At 45.8% G+C, this 17,212-nt stretch overlaps 1 protein-coding gene across 15 annotated transcripts in view; it reads left to right on the plus strand.

Annotated features, from left to right (window-relative positions):
* tab2 (TGF-beta activated kinase 1 (MAP3K7) binding protein 2) overlaps positions 1-16,107 on the plus strand; it is a 73,441-nt gene extending 57,334 nt beyond the window's left edge. For 3 of the 15 annotated variants that reach the window (XM_035774676.2, XM_035774678.2, XM_052523500.1), the window contains 7 exons: positions 7,783-7,981; positions 8,087-9,794; positions 11,019-11,179; positions 11,876-11,966; positions 14,345-14,440; positions 14,816-14,917; positions 15,928-16,107. In XM_035774676.2, coding sequence (XP_035630569.2) covers positions 7,880-7,981; positions 8,087-9,794; positions 11,019-11,179; positions 11,876-11,966; positions 14,345-14,440; positions 14,816-14,917; positions 15,928-16,040 — 2,373 coding nt within the window. In that variant the 5' untranslated portion in view covers positions 7,783-7,879 and the 3' untranslated portion in view covers positions 16,041-16,107. Of the gene's footprint in view, positions 1-7,782; positions 7,982-8,086; positions 9,795-11,018; positions 11,180-11,875; positions 11,967-14,344; positions 14,441-14,815; positions 14,918-15,927 lie in introns of those variants that run through there. The other 12 variants (XM_052523501.1, XM_035774677.2, XM_035774679.2 and 9 more) reach the window with 11 other exon arrangements.
* The last annotated feature ends 1,105 nt before the right edge of the window (positions 16,108-17,212 follow it).

Below are 17,212 nucleotides of genomic sequence, written 5' to 3' on the forward strand. Positions count from 1 at the left end.
TCAGGTCCCAATGCAAAGTTACACCTCAAGTCATGTCTGAAGTCATGCCGGAAAATATTTTTGCGGGGGTGTGACGTAATATGGAGGACCCGGCAAGCCAGCCTATTCTCTATAATGTTAACTCCTACAGAAATAACTTTAAATGTATAACCTCAAATTAAACCAATAGTTTCCACTCGTGACTACTGGTTTCAATTACATTTTCACCCAATTTACAAGCAAATACTTTATGAATTTATTGTTACTGTCACGCCCTGACCTTAGAGATCCTTATTATTCTCTATGTTTGGTTAGGTCAGGGTGTGACTCGGGTGGGAAAGTCTATGTTTTCTATTTCTTTGTTTTTGGCCGAGTGTGGTTCCCAAAAAAAGGCAGCTGTCTATCGTTGTCTCTGATTGGGGATCATATATAAGTTGTCATTTTCCTTTTGCGGGATCTTGTTTTCTGTTTAGTTTCTGTAGCGTGACAGAACTGTGCGCTTTCGTTTTTTGACTTTGTTATTTTGTTTGGTGTCATCAATAATGTTACGATGCGCACATACCACGCTGCGCCTTGGTCCACTCTTCATTCTACAAATCAGAGCCGTTACAGTTACAAATCAGCTTGCAAGGTCTCTAGCCAACTAGCCTGCTAGCGTTAGCCCTACCAACATGCTAACTACATGAGTAAAAGCTGGTAAATAAAAACTACCCTTTAAGATGAGCTGTTTCCATCCTGGCTGTAATCTGAGGTACACCAGCTGTTGAAGGTGGTCTGAACCACAGTACAACAAAATGGGACTCATTTGTAAATATTTTAAACATGAAGTAATATTTCTCAGATGATCTGCTGCTTAAATGAACTTAATATACAACCGAGTGTACAAAACATTAGGTACTAGAATTTTTGTTATGTTCAGTACTTCTGTCAAATGTGTCTCGTGATTGAGAGGATCCCATCTGTATTGACGCAGCCTCTACAGAGCTAAGAAAGGGCCTGCTCCACTTGCTCATTCATTTGTAGAGCTGTCTGGGCTGCTGTTAGCTCCCCACTCAGGCTGCACAGATGTTAACATACTTGAATAATGCGACACCGCATGCAGAAATGTTGAAACAATGTCCGTAAAGGCTAGAACGCTTTTACAATGCAAGACGACACCGGTAGCTTCCAGTATTAATTGTAGGCTAACTTTCCTTGCTAGCTTACGGTAGAGTTCACTACCCTAGTACTTTGTTTGTGATAAAATGCTAACCATAATGCAAAATATACTGATTTCGAAGCTGATTGTCACCAAAAAACATGATTAATTAATTTTGTCTCCCTCGCCACCTAAGCTCATTCACTTCCTTGTCTCCCTCGCCTTCGTTTGATTTCCACTAGATTCCATAGCCACGAAGTCAGATTCCACAGCCTGAGAGAGAGTGCATATTTTTATAAAATAAAAGATGGCTTCTTCTATGCAAATGTTGTTGATCAGTACAATAAAATAATATGTTCTCCTAGCAGTTTCCAATAAAATAAGTCCTAAATGGAAAACATTGTCATCTGTAGCCCCGTGAAATCAGATAAAACAAGCTCAATAACTCAATGCATGCACATATTCCGAGTGAGTAATAGGCATTCACCTGTATTGGGAATAGACCTAAGATACATCTTGATTTACCCAGTTTATCAATAGAGATTTACCATTTATGTTGTTTTGTAGTAAGATTGGTAAAAACAAAGTCAAATTTATTGTATCATTTATTAATGAATGCGTACATGTCTGTCTCCAAAAAAATTGACTTACAAATGTTCTAATGTAATGATATTGAACTCAAAAGATGCCCAACAGTTGAACAGAGCAGTAGCGAGAGTTGATCTGTCTGGATCAAGTGCCATTCTGTGACTTTGGGTAATACATTTTTTATTTTTGGGGTATCGTTTTGGTATAGAGTATCGTTACACTAAACTTGGTATCGGTATCGAAGTCAAAATTCTGGTACCGTGACGACACAAATTGTGGGTAGTTTAGAAGATATCCGTAAATAAGTTAATAAATATGTAAACAACCCAAAACATAACTGTTTGTACACTGCTCAAAAAAATAAAGGGAACACTTAAACAACACAATGTAACTCCAAGTCAATCACACTTCTGTGAAATCAAACTGTCCACTTAGGAAGCAACACTGATTGACAATGCTGGCGGTGCTTTCACTCTAGTGGTAGCATGAGACGGAGTCTACAACCCACACAAGTGGCTCAGGTAGTGCAGCTCATCCATGATGGCACATCAATGCGAGCTGTGGCAAGAAGGTTTGCTGTGTCTGTCAGCGTAGTGTCCAGAGCATGGAGATGCTACCAGGAGACAGGCCAGTACATCAGGAGACGTGGAGGAGGCCGTAGGAGGGCAACAACCCAGCAGCAGGACCGTTACCTCCGCCTTTGTGCAAGGAGGAGTAGGAGGTGCACTGCCAGAGCCCTGCAAAATGACCTCCAGCAGGCCACAAATGTGCATGTTTCTGCTCAAACTGTTAGAAACAGACTCCATGAGGGTGGTATGAGGGCCCGACGTCCACAGGTGGGGGTTGTGCTTACAGCCCAACACTGTGCAGGACGTTTGGCATTTGCCAGAGAACACCAAGATTGGCAAATTCGCCACTGGCGCCCTGTGCTCTTCACAGATGAAAGCAGGTTAACACTGAGCACATGTGACAGACGTGACAGTCTGGAGACGCCGTGGAGAACGTTCTGCTGCCTGCAACATCCTCCAGCATGGCCGGTTTGGCGGTGGGTCAGTCATGGTGTGGGGTGGCATTTCTTTGGGGAGCCGCACAGCCCTCCATGTGCTCGCCAGAGGTAGCCTGATTGCCATTAGGTACCGAGATGAGATCCTCAGACCCCTTGTGAGACCATATGCTGGTGCGGTTGGCCCTGGGTTCCTCCTAATGCAAGATAATGCTAGACCTCATGTGGCTGGAGTGTGTCAGCAGTACCTGCAAGAGGAAGGCATTGATGCTATGGACTGGCCCGCCCATTCCCCAGACCTGAATCCAATTGAGCACATCTGGGACATCATGTCTCGCTCCATCCACCAACGCCACGTTGCACCACAGACTGTCCAGGAGTTGGCGGATGCTTTAGTCCAGGTCTGGGAGGAGATCTCTCAGGAGACTATCCGCTACCTCATCAGGAGCATGCCCAGGCATTGTAGGGACGTGGTCCTTCTGTAGCTCAGTTGGTAGAGCATGGCGCTTGTAACGCCAGGGTAGTGGGTTCGATCCCCGGGACCACCCATACGTAGAATGTATGCACACATGACTGTAAGTCGCTTTGGATAAAAGCGATAAATGGCATATATTATTATTATTATTATTATTATGTCATACAGGCACGTGGAGGCCACACACACTACTGAGCCTCATTTTGACTTGTTTTAAGGACATTACAAAGTTGGATCAGCCTGTAGTGTGGTTTTCCACTTTAATTTTGAGTGTGACTCCAAATCCAGACCTCCATGGGTTGATAAATATGATTTCCATGGATCATTTTTGTGTGATTTTGTCAGCACATTCAACTATGTGAAGAAAAAAAGTATTTAATAAGAATATTTCATTCATTCAGATCTAGGTGTTTAGTGTTCCCTTTATTGTTTTTGAGCAGTGTAGTTATAGGTAACCAGATCGTGACAACAACTAAGTTACTAAGTCTTTGACCACACTGTGTTGTTACTTTGGTGACTAAAAACTCATGCTTCCTACCTACCCTTTAAGACAAGCTGTTGACGGTGGTCTGAACCACAGTGCATCAAAATGGGACTCATTTGTAAATATTTTAAACATGAAATAATATTTCTCAGATGAGCTGCTGCTTAAATGGACTTAATATACAACTGAGTGTACAAAACATTAGGAACCACTTCCTAATATTGAGTTGCATCCCCTTTTCCCCTCAGACCAGCCTCCAATAGTTGGGGCATGGACTACAAGGTGTCAAGCATTCCACAGAGATTACTGGCCCATGTTGACTCCAATGCTTCCCGCAGTTGTCTCAAGTTGGCTGGATGTCTTTTTGGTGGTGGACCATTCTTGATACACACAGGAAACTGTTGAGCGTGAAAAACCCAGCAGCTTTGCAGTTCTTGACACACTCAAACCAGTGTGCCTGGCACCTACCATACCCAGTTTAAATATTTTGTGCCTTCTCTGAATGGCACACATACACAATCAATGTCTCAATTGTCTCTTCAAAATGCTTCTTTAAACTGTCTCCTCCCCTTCATCTACAGTACACTGAAGTGGATTTAACAGGGGGCATCAATAAGGGATCATAGCTTTCACCTGGGTTCACCTGGTCATGGAAAGAGTTCCTGATGTTTTGTATACTCAGTGTATTTGGAATAGGATTTCTTGTACTCACTCCAACGTTCAAATATTCCTTGGATAGTTAGAAATGTTGGGTTGTTGAATGAGGCATTGAAGCTCTCAGGTGTAGCACTGATTTTGAGGATTTGACAACACTCCTTTGTTCACAATTGTGCTTGGCCCCAAATATTGAAGTGAATGATTCGGTCGTCGTACCTTGACCCACAGCAGATGTGTGTTTGCACGGTAGCGTGCGTGTGTGTGTGTGTGTGTGTACCACGTGGCCACACTGGAGTACTGGGGCCCCTGCCAGCAGGCCTCAGAGCGTCCACTGCCAATTAGTCCCTTTATTTGTTTAAATTTCGCTGGACTGCGAGGTAGTTAGACATTCCAAGCCGTGTTGCTGCCTGGTGCCTGACGCTGCAGAGGACTGCTCTGATTGAAGACTGTGGGATTTATAGGGATTTTCACCGTGGTAATGGCCTTGGCGTGTCGATGGCATAAACCAGAAGATGTACCAGCTGGTTTAACCTAGGGGACTGGCCGTGTTGAAAGGTGTGTTAGGCATGGGGCTCTGATGGAGGGAAAGGCTCGCTGGCTGCGTAGTGGGCCTCTATTTTCTATCAATCAGAGTAAAATGTGCTGGCCATATATCATGATATCTGATCCCCACAAATAGGGTTACCTTGGACCTACAACCCTCCAGGTTCTCATTTATAGAAGCTGTGAACTTTACCTACTGCAGCTACACACCAGATCAGGAAAGTAACACACCTCAGGTTGTAACAAAGTTGCATTCATCATCTCCATATGAACATAAAATGACATAGATGAAGTAGGCTATAACTTGTTTGTTTAGAATATATATTAGTTGCCATGACTTTTTAATGTGGGACGGCAGGGTAGCCTAGTGGTTAGAGTGTTGGACTAGTAACCGGAAGGTTGCAAGTTCAAATCCCTGAGCTGACAAGGTACAAATCTGTCGTTCTGCCCCTGAACAGGCAGTTAACCCACTGTTCCTAGGCCGTCATTGAAAGTAAGTATTTGTTCTTAACTGACTTGCCTAGTTAAATAAAGGTCAAATAAATAAATAAAAATGTCAGGAATGCTGCGACAGCACTGTGTCCAGTTACAATCTCTCCACTTAAGGCTCCTGTGCATTGATTGTTAATACCCATTACATTTCTTCTCTAATTGAAGCGGACATTTTTATGGTGCACCCACTCATACTGAGTGAATGAGTCCATTGACAAGAGCGTGGCAGGGGCTGTTACCTCCAGAAATTAGCCTGGAGCTGCGGGTCAGTGCTCTGGCACTGGGAATAACAGCTCTGCAATGGGAGCTTTGTTTATTTATCTCCCTGGTTCCATAGTTCTCCTCTCAGGACCTATGACCCCCCCCCCCCCCTTTGCTCCCTCCCTCCACAGGCCCAGGAGTGGCTGTGAAGCTGAGCCAAACCAGGGCCTTTTCTTTTTGGGCTGTAATTATGTGCAATAAGGAAGTGTGGACCTTTTTTTGTTTTTTGAAGGCTGGAAAAAAACTCTAACCACAATGTTGACCTGTAGTTGAGTCAGTTGCCATGTAGTGAATTTCCTTTCCCACAGACAGACTAGTCCTGCAGCCCAGCCTATGAGAAGAGCCTGAATGGTGGATCATAAGAGTTCACCACTATGCCCTTTGGGCTGACCTATGCTCCTGTTTCTAAATCACACTAGGTGATTGAAACATCAAAGCCTTGTTTTCCATAGACCTTATTAGCTGGAGGCGGTTACGTTTTCTCCAAACATGTAATCTGTGATATGGCAAACTTATATTCCTCTAGTTTGTATTTGCAGAGAGAGCCTCTCCTTCCTGCTTACTCCTTTGCTCATCTTTTTATGCAGTGAAATGAATTCTTCAGTCTGGTTGGTGTGATTGCAAAACCTTCCATTTCCTTGTATTGCAAAGGACAAAAGAAGGCATTGACTGACAGTTTGAGTTCCTGGGCTGAAAGAAAATGATGTACCCAGCCTTTGTTGTTCTGTGTCTCAATCTCTGAAACATGATTTACACGTTTTTCTCATGTGAGGACACATTGCAATAGTGTGTCACGATCGGGCTAGTTGTTTCATTGTATCATCCAAGTCTATATCCTGCCAGTTTTCAGATGTTATCCCAGCCGGTCTCGTTTGAGTCAGTCTCAGGCTGTTCCAGAGCCCTGTTGCTGCTGGCTCCCTCTTCTGACAGTAGCCCTGTGACTCCTCCCACTGTTATCATCAGTTCTGGTGGGATGTTTTGTCATCCAGATTGACATCTCCTCAGTTATGACATTACACATGCTCCCAGCTCAGATAAGACAGCACTGCTACTTGCTATGTCATTTCCTTGGCACAACAGGAGTAATGTGCCTCAAAGCTGCAATGTCGCACTCCTCTTATCAGACGGTCATACTTTGTGTTTAATATTTTTAAAGTCGCTTCTGGATTTAATTTGGCCCGACGTCCAATCTGATGGATTGGATTACCATCAAGGGACCTATAACTTTGAGAGAATCCAGAATGCTCATCCTCCACCCACACTGTATTCATCTCTGCAGGTTTTTTCGGGGCCTACAGCGCAATGTTTTGAATTGGCAAATTCTGAGCCTCCCGCTCGAGGACGTTTTGATTGAGTGCGGTTAGAAATAGCTCCAGAGTGTGGGCATGTGCGAAAGACATTAACCAAGCTACACTGTGCTATTCTCGTGAACATCCACTATTCTCCACGACTCTGTATATCTAGGCTAAATATTCACCAGGGTCAAAAGACCCTCAATTCCGTGCTCTTGAGAAGGTCAGCATCATCCACACCGTGTGGCCCTGTCGCTCAGTGTGAATGACGCTGGTCTGTCGGAGGTAAAGCGGTGTTTTTTTGTTTGCCTCAAAGCTCCTCTGTAGCATTGACTTAACTGACGATCGTGTGCAGATTGCTACAGTTCTGGGAGCTACTGTTTGGGTCTGCTCTGTCCTTAATAAGACAATGTTGACGTTAAGATCGGTTGGAAAGGCTTTTGCTTCCTCAATAGTCCGAGGTGGTTTCCTACTCTTTTATTAAGATGATTTTGGGGAGGGGAAGGGCTGTGAAAATGAAAGCCTTTCCTATTTTAAAAAGGATTTCTGGAATATTGTTTTGAGAGCTCCCCCCACCGTGATGAAACAGGCGACCTCAAAATGTCTGACTGGTGTTTTTTCACCAGTATAAAGTTTGAATAGGCTGCTGTGTGCTTTCTCCTTCCCTGTCACTGCGTCACGCATAGGCCTACCTTGTCATTAACATACTTTCAAAACACAGACTGGTACCGGTACAGTACACACTGTCTCTTTACTCTGTGTAGACCAAGAGAGGGTGTGTATGAGAATAGTAGGGAAACCCAGAAACGGCTACATGTGTGTCTGTTCAGTTACAACTGGGGGCGACTAACCGAAGCGTCTGTTTTCCAGAAGATGCTCAAGTTGTGGCTGAGGTGCTGCCACCACTGAGGCGTCGTCAGTGTGCTGAACGGAGCGAGCAGAGCAGTCCTGACCTGGCAGTACACGAATGGCCCAGGGAAGCCACCAGATTGACATCCGGGTTTTGCACGACCTGCGCCAGAAGTTCCCTGAAGTTCCAGAGGGTGTTGTTTCCCAGTGTGTTCTGCAGGTGAGTCTGGGGTATCCTCCTTTCCAATCCATAGGTTTTACCCACCAAAATATATTTAGCTGATATATCACAAATGACTGATTTTGAAGCTTCTCTTTTCCTCAGAACGACAACAATTTGGACGCCTGTTGTGAGTACCTGTCTCAGGTGAGCCCGGGGTACTTGTACAGCGAAGGAGGCAACCTCAGCAACAACGACGACCCCAGCTTCATCAGGCTCCGCAATCACATGACCCAGCTGAACCTGGGCCTGCAGTCTCAGTTTCAAAATGTGCATGCGGCCCCGGGACGGGACGGCCTGAGGATGAACGGCAGCAGGACTCTGTCCCACAGCCTGAGTGACGGGCCCCTCCAGACAGGACAGACCCCAAACAGTGACTTCTTCCAGCAGGAGCCCCAGTCAGCCCCTGTGCAGGCACCCTCCAGCCTCAATGTGTTTGCCGTGATGGAGCCTACGCGCAAGCCCCAGCCGCCCCAGCACCTGGGACTCTACCAGCTGGGGGGCAAAGGGCAGTCCATGGGCCATCATGGCCAGCAGACGCCCCGCTTCAACCCCATCACCGTCACCCTGGCCCCCAACATCCAGACGGGACGCAACACCCCCACCTCTTTGCACATACACGGCGGGCCCCATACACAGTCCGGACTGAGCAGTCCACAAGGTAACTCTATCTACATCAGGCCTTATGTGACCCAGCCCGGCGGTACGACCCGGCAAAGCCAGCAGCAGCAGGCTGGCAGGGCCCAGTACAGCCCCACCTCCCAGCCCCAGCAGCAGATCTATCAGATCTCCCATCCCACCTCACTGCCTGGCTCCCGGACAGGCCCTTCCTGCCAGCAGCACCAGCACGGCTCCTCACATACCTCACAGCACCAGTCACAGGGCCACCAGACCTCCCATGTTTACATGCCCATCAGCTCCCCTACCAACCCACAGGCCCCCTCTATCCTCCAGGCCCCCTCTGGAGGTCAGGCCTCCTCCTCTGGTGCCTCGTCCTCGGTCATGCCCTCTGGCATGTCCTCCTTCAGCCAGTATAACATCCAGAACATCTCCACCGGACCGCGCAAGAACCAGATAGAGATCAAACTTGAATCTCCTCAGAGGAGCAACTCCACCACGACCACACTGCGCACCAGCAGCAGCCCCCGCTCCAACTCCTCCACCTCCTCCTCCTGCCCATCATCCTCCTCCTCTGTCGGGGCAGCCCCTGGCACCACCACTACCCCCCTGTCCATCGGAGGCCCGGGCCTAAGCCGCAGCCAGCCCACTGTTTACATCTCTGCCAGCCCGCCCACCGCTGCTACTACCACCCCTTCTGACGAGGCCGTCATGGTCCCAACCGGCTCTCGCTCCCAGCCCAAGTTTTACATTACTGCTAATAACGATGACGGTGGAGGCAGAAATCCTCCAACCGTCTACATCTCTGCTCAACCTCCTCCGCACGGGTCGCAGGGGGCCCGGAATATGGGGGGCCAGGTGAGCATGGGCCCCGCCTACATCCACCATCACCCACCCAAGTCCCGCTCGTCTATGGGAGGGGCAGGCACGGCCACCTCGCCCAGGGTGGTGGTCACCCAGCCCAACACCAAGTACACTTTCAAAATCACAGTGTCCCCCAACAAGCCCCCAGCAGTGTCCCCTGGCGTCGTTTCCCCTACCTTTGAGGCCACCAACCTCCTCAGCCTCCCGTCAGACCACCATTTTGTGGAGCCAGAGCCCCATCATCTCTCAGACCCTCTGTCTGCATACAGGGAGAGGCCCAGCGAGCCACGCAGACTCAGCATGGGTTCAGACGACGCTGCATACACACAAGGTAAGACAGGATCAGGGTTACTAAAATCTCAGCCGTTAGCTGCTTTGCTTTGTCGACAGTCACGGTCTGTCACTAGGAAGTATAGACACTCACCCACAAACACACATCCGGATACAGTTAGTTGTGCAATTGTTTCAGTTGAACTATGGTATCCCTCAGTCACATGTGCAACAAAAGTCAAGTGGCCAAAGAGACATAACATCCACTTTTGAGAATAACTTTCCCCCATGACAGTAAGGAATAGAATGCATTTTTGTCCACCAGTAGGAAATGCCTTTTCCACTGCTTTCTGCCAAGAAAGTCATTTGACTATTGCGTATCGTTTATGCCTGCTTTTAACTTTGATTTCCGTAATATTGACACTAATGCATTTTTTTTAAAGCCAAATTGCGTCAACGTTTGTCTCATTAAAAACCTCTTGGCCTTAAAACCGTGCTTCATCTCAGCCTGATTTGAGGGAGCAGATGAATTGTTGAAGGTGACTCGCATAGGGGAGGGGTGTGATTGGAGCATGAGTCGGCTGCTATAATGCTGGGTTTGCGCTGACAGCCCTTGGACTGCGGCGGTGTGAGTCAAATGTGTTGGAGCGCAGCGTTTCCTTTTTTGGACTTTGACTGGATTACGTGCGAGTCGGTGCCTGTGGCCTTTGCTAGACGCTTATTGCTGCTGCGACTACTGTGGGGCTTCTCTCCTCTCTCTCCCCGGCCCTGAGGCTGTGCCTTCTGCCCCTTATCTTTCACTGCAGCCCTCTACATGCATTCCTCATCTGTCTGGAAAAACACAAAGCCTAATTCTGAGTGGTGGTGGTGGGGGGGGGTGTATTATGTTTGTTGTTTACTTTGGTCTTTCTGTGTAGGGAATGAATGAATTAAAGCAGGGATGGCTAATTTCCTCATAGCATATAGCATGTTATGAATGCGTTATAAGACAATGTAACACTTCTTAGGATGTGTTTTGTGCAAGTTTTTCCCCGGGATCATTGTTCACTCCCGCCAGAAGCCCTTTCTAAAATAGGCCATGAAATGAAGAACGATTATGCTACTGTATGATTCTTACTCAGCCCCACTGCACATAGCGTCATTTCCAAAAGGGAAATGTATCTAGCTTTTGCGGTTCTTCAAACACAACATAAGCCTGTGCTGTAAGCATGTACTTCAGCAGTCAGAGATAAGCCATCAGTCTGTCCCCATGTCACAGGGTTAATGTGTACTATGTATCTTGTAGCCCTGTTGGTTCACCAGAAGGCCCGTATGGACCGGCTGTGGCATGAGCTGGAGTTAAAAAAGAGGACGCTGGAGAAGCTAAAAGAGGAGGTCAACGAGATGGAGAACGACCTGACTAGGAGACGGCTAGAACGATCCAACTCCCAGTCCCAAATCCCCTCGGTAAGTCCGCACAGACACTGCTCTCCCACTACACACACTACTCTCCCACAGAGAGATACTACAGCGACGAGAACATCAATGTTCTTTTCCTTGTGCAGCAGCTGTATTCAACTGTCTTTAGTAGAGGTCTTCGGCAATTTGACTCGACAATACGCTCCTGAGTCGCGCGGTGTATTTAATGTATTTTCTAAGGAAACCATGATTCTTTGGGGCAATTCAAAAAACACACACCCTCCCTTTGAATTTTTTCACCCAATGTCAGGTTTACGTTAAGCCTGCAGCTGTGGGTTTATTGAACTATATCAGACCGCAAATCAAGTGGTGCTCTGAGTTTTCTGTTGAATCAGCATTTTTTGGAGTCAACTATCACTGTGTGTTAGTTAGTCAGGGCCGCGAAAAGAGGACGTGGAAGGTTAAAGTTAAATGCCTGGAGTTGAACTCAGTAGCTCTTGTGTTTTCTGTGTATTCACTAGGCCAGGGAGACCTGGAGATAACTCTCTTCCTGACACTGTTAGCCCACTTGGCTCCGTGCACCTCCATTGACTTATTACAGGCTTGTGTTGTGAGTCTGTACCGAACAGCATGTGCCGAGGCTCTCAGTCTCTCTACTCCTCCACTGTGCCTCATCAGCATACCATGCTGCTGCCTGCCTGTAAATGGCGGTTTATATGACCCTGTTTCCTTCTCTCTTATCAGATTGAGGAAATGCAGCAGTTACGATGCAAAAACAGGATACTGCAGATTGACATCGACCTTTTAACCAAAGAAATCGATCTTCAAACAAGAGGTAGGCAGCTCGGCTTGGTTTCGTGGGGTGCGCTTTGTCAGCGTGCTTGCCGGTGTTGGGATGAACGTGACACCAGCTCTCTGTGTGTGGTGTGCATGCGTGTGCTGTACGTCCAGTGTGTTCATGGTGTTTTAACGTGCTGTCTTTGTTGCTTTAAGATCGGCTCCTTCGTATAGCCCGGGTCGTCATATTTCATTGTTTAGTCATATTTCTGTATGTTATAATGGGTTGCTCTCTAGAGAGAGCGAGAGAGTCAGAGAGGGGAAACTAATGTGGACTACAACAGAGCGAAGCAGAGCGGGGAGGCATGACCTGTGTTCAGTACAGCTGTACAGTAGTAGGTCTGTCTGCCTCTGCCAGGCCTGGTCTGGTCACATCCCCTCGGCACACGCAGTCAAGGTGCTGCCATTGTAATGTTAACTACCAGTTGTTTCCTGAATTGCATCCTGTTGCTGGTTGGTAACAAGGGATTTATAGCCCATCTGGCCGCTCTCCACGGGCGACAGGAGTAATACACCAGCTAGCACAATCACACAGGTGAATGGAGAATTTAAGGTGGCTCAGAATTGAATATGGCTTCTATTCAATAGATGGATTTGTGAAGACTAAAGGCTCATGGCTTTGTTTTCTGAGTTCTTTATTTGTCTTTGTGTGTTAGACTGCAGTCTCTTGCTTTATTGGTCTTTGACTCCTACACAGTTGCTGCTGTATGTGTGACTGTTGCATGTACAGTTGAAGTCAGAAGTTTAAATACACTTAGGTTGCAGTCATTAAAACGCGTTTTTCAACCACTCCGCACATTTCTTGTTAACAAACTATAGTTTTATCAAGTCGGTCAGGATATCTACTTTGTGCATGACACACGTCAATTTTCGAACAATTGTTTACAGACAGATTATTTCACTTATAATTCACTGTATCACAATTCCAGTGGGTCAGAAGTTTACATACACTAAGTTGACTTTGCCTTTAAACAGCTTGGAAAATTCCAGAAAGGATGTCATGGCTTTAGAAGCGTCTGATAGGCTAATTGACGTAATTTGAGTCAATTGGAGGTGTACCTGTGGATGTATTTCAAGGCCTACCTTCAAACACAGTGCCTCTTTGCTTGACATCATGGGCAAATCAAAAGAAATCAGCCAAGACCTCAGAAAAACTATTGTAGACCACCACAAGTCTGGTTCATCCTTGGGAGCAATTTCCAAACGCCTGAAGGTACCACGTTCATCTGTACAAATAATAGTATGCAAGTATTAACACCATGGGACAACGCAGCCGTCATACCACTCAGGAAGGAGACTTGTTCTGTCTACTAGAGCTGAATGTACTTTGGTGCAAAAAATGCAAATCAATCCCAGAACAACAGCAAAGGACCTTGTGAAGATGCTGGAGAAAACTGGTACAAAATTATCTTTTCCAGAGTTAATCGAGTCCTATATCGACATAACCTGGAAGGCCACTCAGCAAGGAAGAAGCCACTGCTCCAAAACTGCCATTAAAAGGCCACACTACGGTTTGCAACTGCACATGGGGACAAAGATCATACTTTTTGGAGAAATGTCCTCTGGTCTGATGAAACAAAAATATAACTGTTTGGCCATAATGACCATTGTTATGTTTGGAGGAAAAAGGGTGAGGCTTGCAAACTGAAGAACACCATCCCAACCGTGAAGCACAGGGGTGGCTGCATCATGTTGTGGGGGTGCTTTGCTGCAGGAGGGTCTGGTGCACTTCACAAAATAGATAGCATCACGATAAAGGAAAATTATGTGGATATATTGAAACAACATCTCAAGACATCGGTCAGGAAGTTAAAGCTCGGTCCCAAATGGACAATGACCCCAAGCATACTTTCAAAGTTGTGGCAAAATGGCTTAAGGACAACAAAGTCAAGGTATTGGAGTGGCCATCACAAAGTCCTGACCTCAATCCCATAGAAAATGTGTGGGCAGAACTGAAAAAGCGCATGCGAATAAGGAGGCCTACAAACCTGACACAGTTACACCAGCTCTGTCAGGAGGAATGGGACAAAATTCACCCAACTTAAGCTTGTGGAAGGCTACCTGAAACATTTGACCCAGGTTCAACAATTTAAAGGCAATGCTACCAAATACTAATTGAGTGTATGTAAACTTCTGTGATAAAAGAAATAAAAGCTGAATTAAATCATTCTCTCCACTATTATTCTGACATTCTTAAAATGAAGTGAGGATCCTAACTGACCTAAAACAGGGAATTTTTACCAGGATTAAATGTCAGGAATTGTGATGTATTTGGCTAAGGTGTATGTAAACTTCCAACTTCAACTGTATGTTCGTATGCTATGCGCACTGATGCTTTCAGTTTTTCTTATGATGTCTCTGTCCTGTTTGTCGCAGGACCCCACTTTAATCCCAGTGCAATTCATAACTTCTATGACAACATTGGATTCCTAGGTCCCGTCCCACCCAAACCCAAAGGTACTTTACGTGTTGGTAAGTTTAGGAAAGGTTGCATGGTCACCTCTGGACAACCTCTTCCGCTTCCACTTTCCCCTCTCTTGGTGTTTCATCGATGAATATCTATTGATAATGGGGCTTGAGATCTGTTCTTGTGATGGTTTCTATCATGGGTTATTTCTGTCTATCTGGGTGAAGTCTGCGTTGTTTAGATCATTCTCATCACGTATGTTACCTTCCATCCTAAGTGTTTTCATTCAAGTATCTGTAAAACCTGGCATCATTGGTGTTTTCATTCATACTTGCGGTGTTGTTTTCACCTCTGCATATGTCATCTTTGTTTTCATGCCATTCCTCGCCTCCGTCTCTTGCTTCATTCCTTCCCTCCATCCTGTGCTTGGGACCTGTCAGAGCCAGAGGGTCAGGGGACAGACGGAAGAATATTTAATGTCACCTCCACGCTAACCATGGAGCCCTCTTCTGCCCCTCCTCCTCCCGCTGCTCTCCCCCTGGGTTGGTACCTGTAGCTCTGTCCGTCTGTCCCTCTGTCCCTCTGTCTGTCCCAGTGGTCCAACCTCTCCCCTTTCCTCCGTCATTCTGGGTCAGTCCTGTCCATCCAACCTGCACTCCATAACAATCTTTCAACAGATGACATTTACGTAACGTTTTGCCATTTCATACTTAGAAAGCACCATTGACCACTAGAAAATAACTTGAGTCATCCCTTCAGCACATTTGTTGATGAAAGGTTTTCCTGTTATTTGAACATTTGACAGGATTCTCTTAGCACTCGGATGCTTTCTTAGCATTAAAAGGGCAATATGCAGTTGCTACATCACATTTTTGGACTTAAAACTAATTTTAAAAAAATGAATGATATATATATAAACTAATGATATATACCCATTGATTATTGAAGAATATAACTTATAAATGCCTCAGGAGCTTAGTTCAACTGTTGTACCCCATCAAAACTCAAAGAATAAGCTTGTTTTACTCCAATGTAAACACAATGCATGTAAACAACACTGTAGTCTCAACATGGTTAAATCTATCATTTTAATATCATCAATGGTCAGTACTTGCATCCATAGCTCTGTCTATGAATTTGAGAGTGGTTGCATTTCTCCAGGCCCATCCCTCTGCTTTTTGCTGAAAAGCAGAGGGATGCTTTTATTGTTTCAACTGCGGCTTGCCCCTTTAATAATTTTCTTGTGCAATACACATCCTGGAGGGTAAAAGAACCACAGTGATTCAGCAACTACCAACAACTGCCAACTCAAACCATCAGTGGTGCAGTGACAAAATTCATTTTTTATTGCTGAAAAACAAACCAGCACATTGATTGACACATTGATTCACCCTTGACAGTCTGAGAACACCTTGATTGATGTTCATTGCCTGCAGCTGCCTGTATGTCTGTGTGTTTCTCTGTAGTCTGTTAGGTGACTAAAGCCTCTCTCTCTCTCTCTCTCTCTCTCTCTCTCTCTCTCTCTCTCTCTCTTTCCCTCCCCTCTATCCAGAGTCAGACCAGGAGGAAGACGAGGGTACGCAGTGGAGCTGCACTGCCTGCACCTTCCTCAACCACCCCGCCCTCAACCGCTGTGAACAGTGCGAGTTCCCACGGCACTTCTGAGCCACAAAGACGCCGACAATATCCAACACCCTGCTCCACTTTTCTATGAGAGTCAAAGAAACTAGATTTGAAAGGTTTTTCTTTTGCTAGTGGTAAGAAAATGAATGGACAGGGTTTGTAGTTTTTTTCCATTTTGGGCCTGTTTCTTTTCCCCCCCTCCTCCGAGGTTTGTAGAATGCTGAAGGCTTGACTGGATAGTGTTTACAGGTTGTGTTATTTTACTTAGCCAGCAGAGTTGGATGATACCTCACCTTGGAGTCTCTGCATGCGTGGGGTCATCCCCCTTCCCTGCTCGACGGGCGACTTTACCCCTGGGGATGCCTCGCTGCTTCCTTATACAGTATTATCGGTGTCCTGCAGTGTGAGGGCACACACACAAGCACGAAAACCAACATGGGTGCCTTTGCTGATTTGTGATGGCCTAATCAGGAATGGGAACTTTGGTCAGCTGTCACCTCACACCTGAAGGGAAAACTAACAGACTACTTGTGGACTATTTGTTTGGTTTCTGTTTCTATAGGATGGCTGGGGGAAACTCAGTGTTATTTCTGCCACCAAAACCTGCCTCTCGTTCTCCCCTGTAGTGTCCCTTATCAGTCTCTTCAATCTACAGTAAAAAGAACGGAAAATAAATTGCATGCTTTATGTGTACAGTACATAGGGGGAGGAAATACCCCTGAGCTTTTTACTGTACATAATTTTTGAATGTGCCTTAAATGCCTTCTTCCTCACACTATGAAACACTTGTATTTCCTGTAAGTATAGCTTTATAGACTTTAATAACTTTGTTTTGTTTCCATTTTCTTTCAAACCAATAAGCACAGTGTCCCTTTTAAGCTCTTTACTTGATTTCTGTGAGAATTTTAAGTATCGTGTTAAAAGGGGGGCAGTTGTATGAAAACTCTGCAGTCCTGAAGCTTCGTTCACTCCGTCTGTTGTTCATCGCTTGTGTAAATGCAGATTTCCCTGTGTACGATCTGCAGATGCGGCAAAATCGAAAGATGGACGAGTTTTCTAGGATGCCAGAGCTCTTGGACTGGTGAAAAAAAAGCTCCGAAGCAGAATGACATCTTATCTGACAACTGGAATGTAGGTTTAATATTTGGGAACTTTTACACCTCAGCGTCACGAGACCCATGAATTTTTCAGTTCATCCTAAAACTTGCATCAAA

Source organism: Oncorhynchus keta, chromosome 8, assembly GCF_023373465.1.
Source record: "Oncorhynchus keta strain PuntledgeMale-10-30-2019 chromosome 8, Oket_V2, whole genome shotgun sequence".
Taxonomy (NCBI): Eukaryota; Metazoa; Chordata; class Actinopteri; order Salmoniformes; family Salmonidae; genus Oncorhynchus; species Oncorhynchus keta.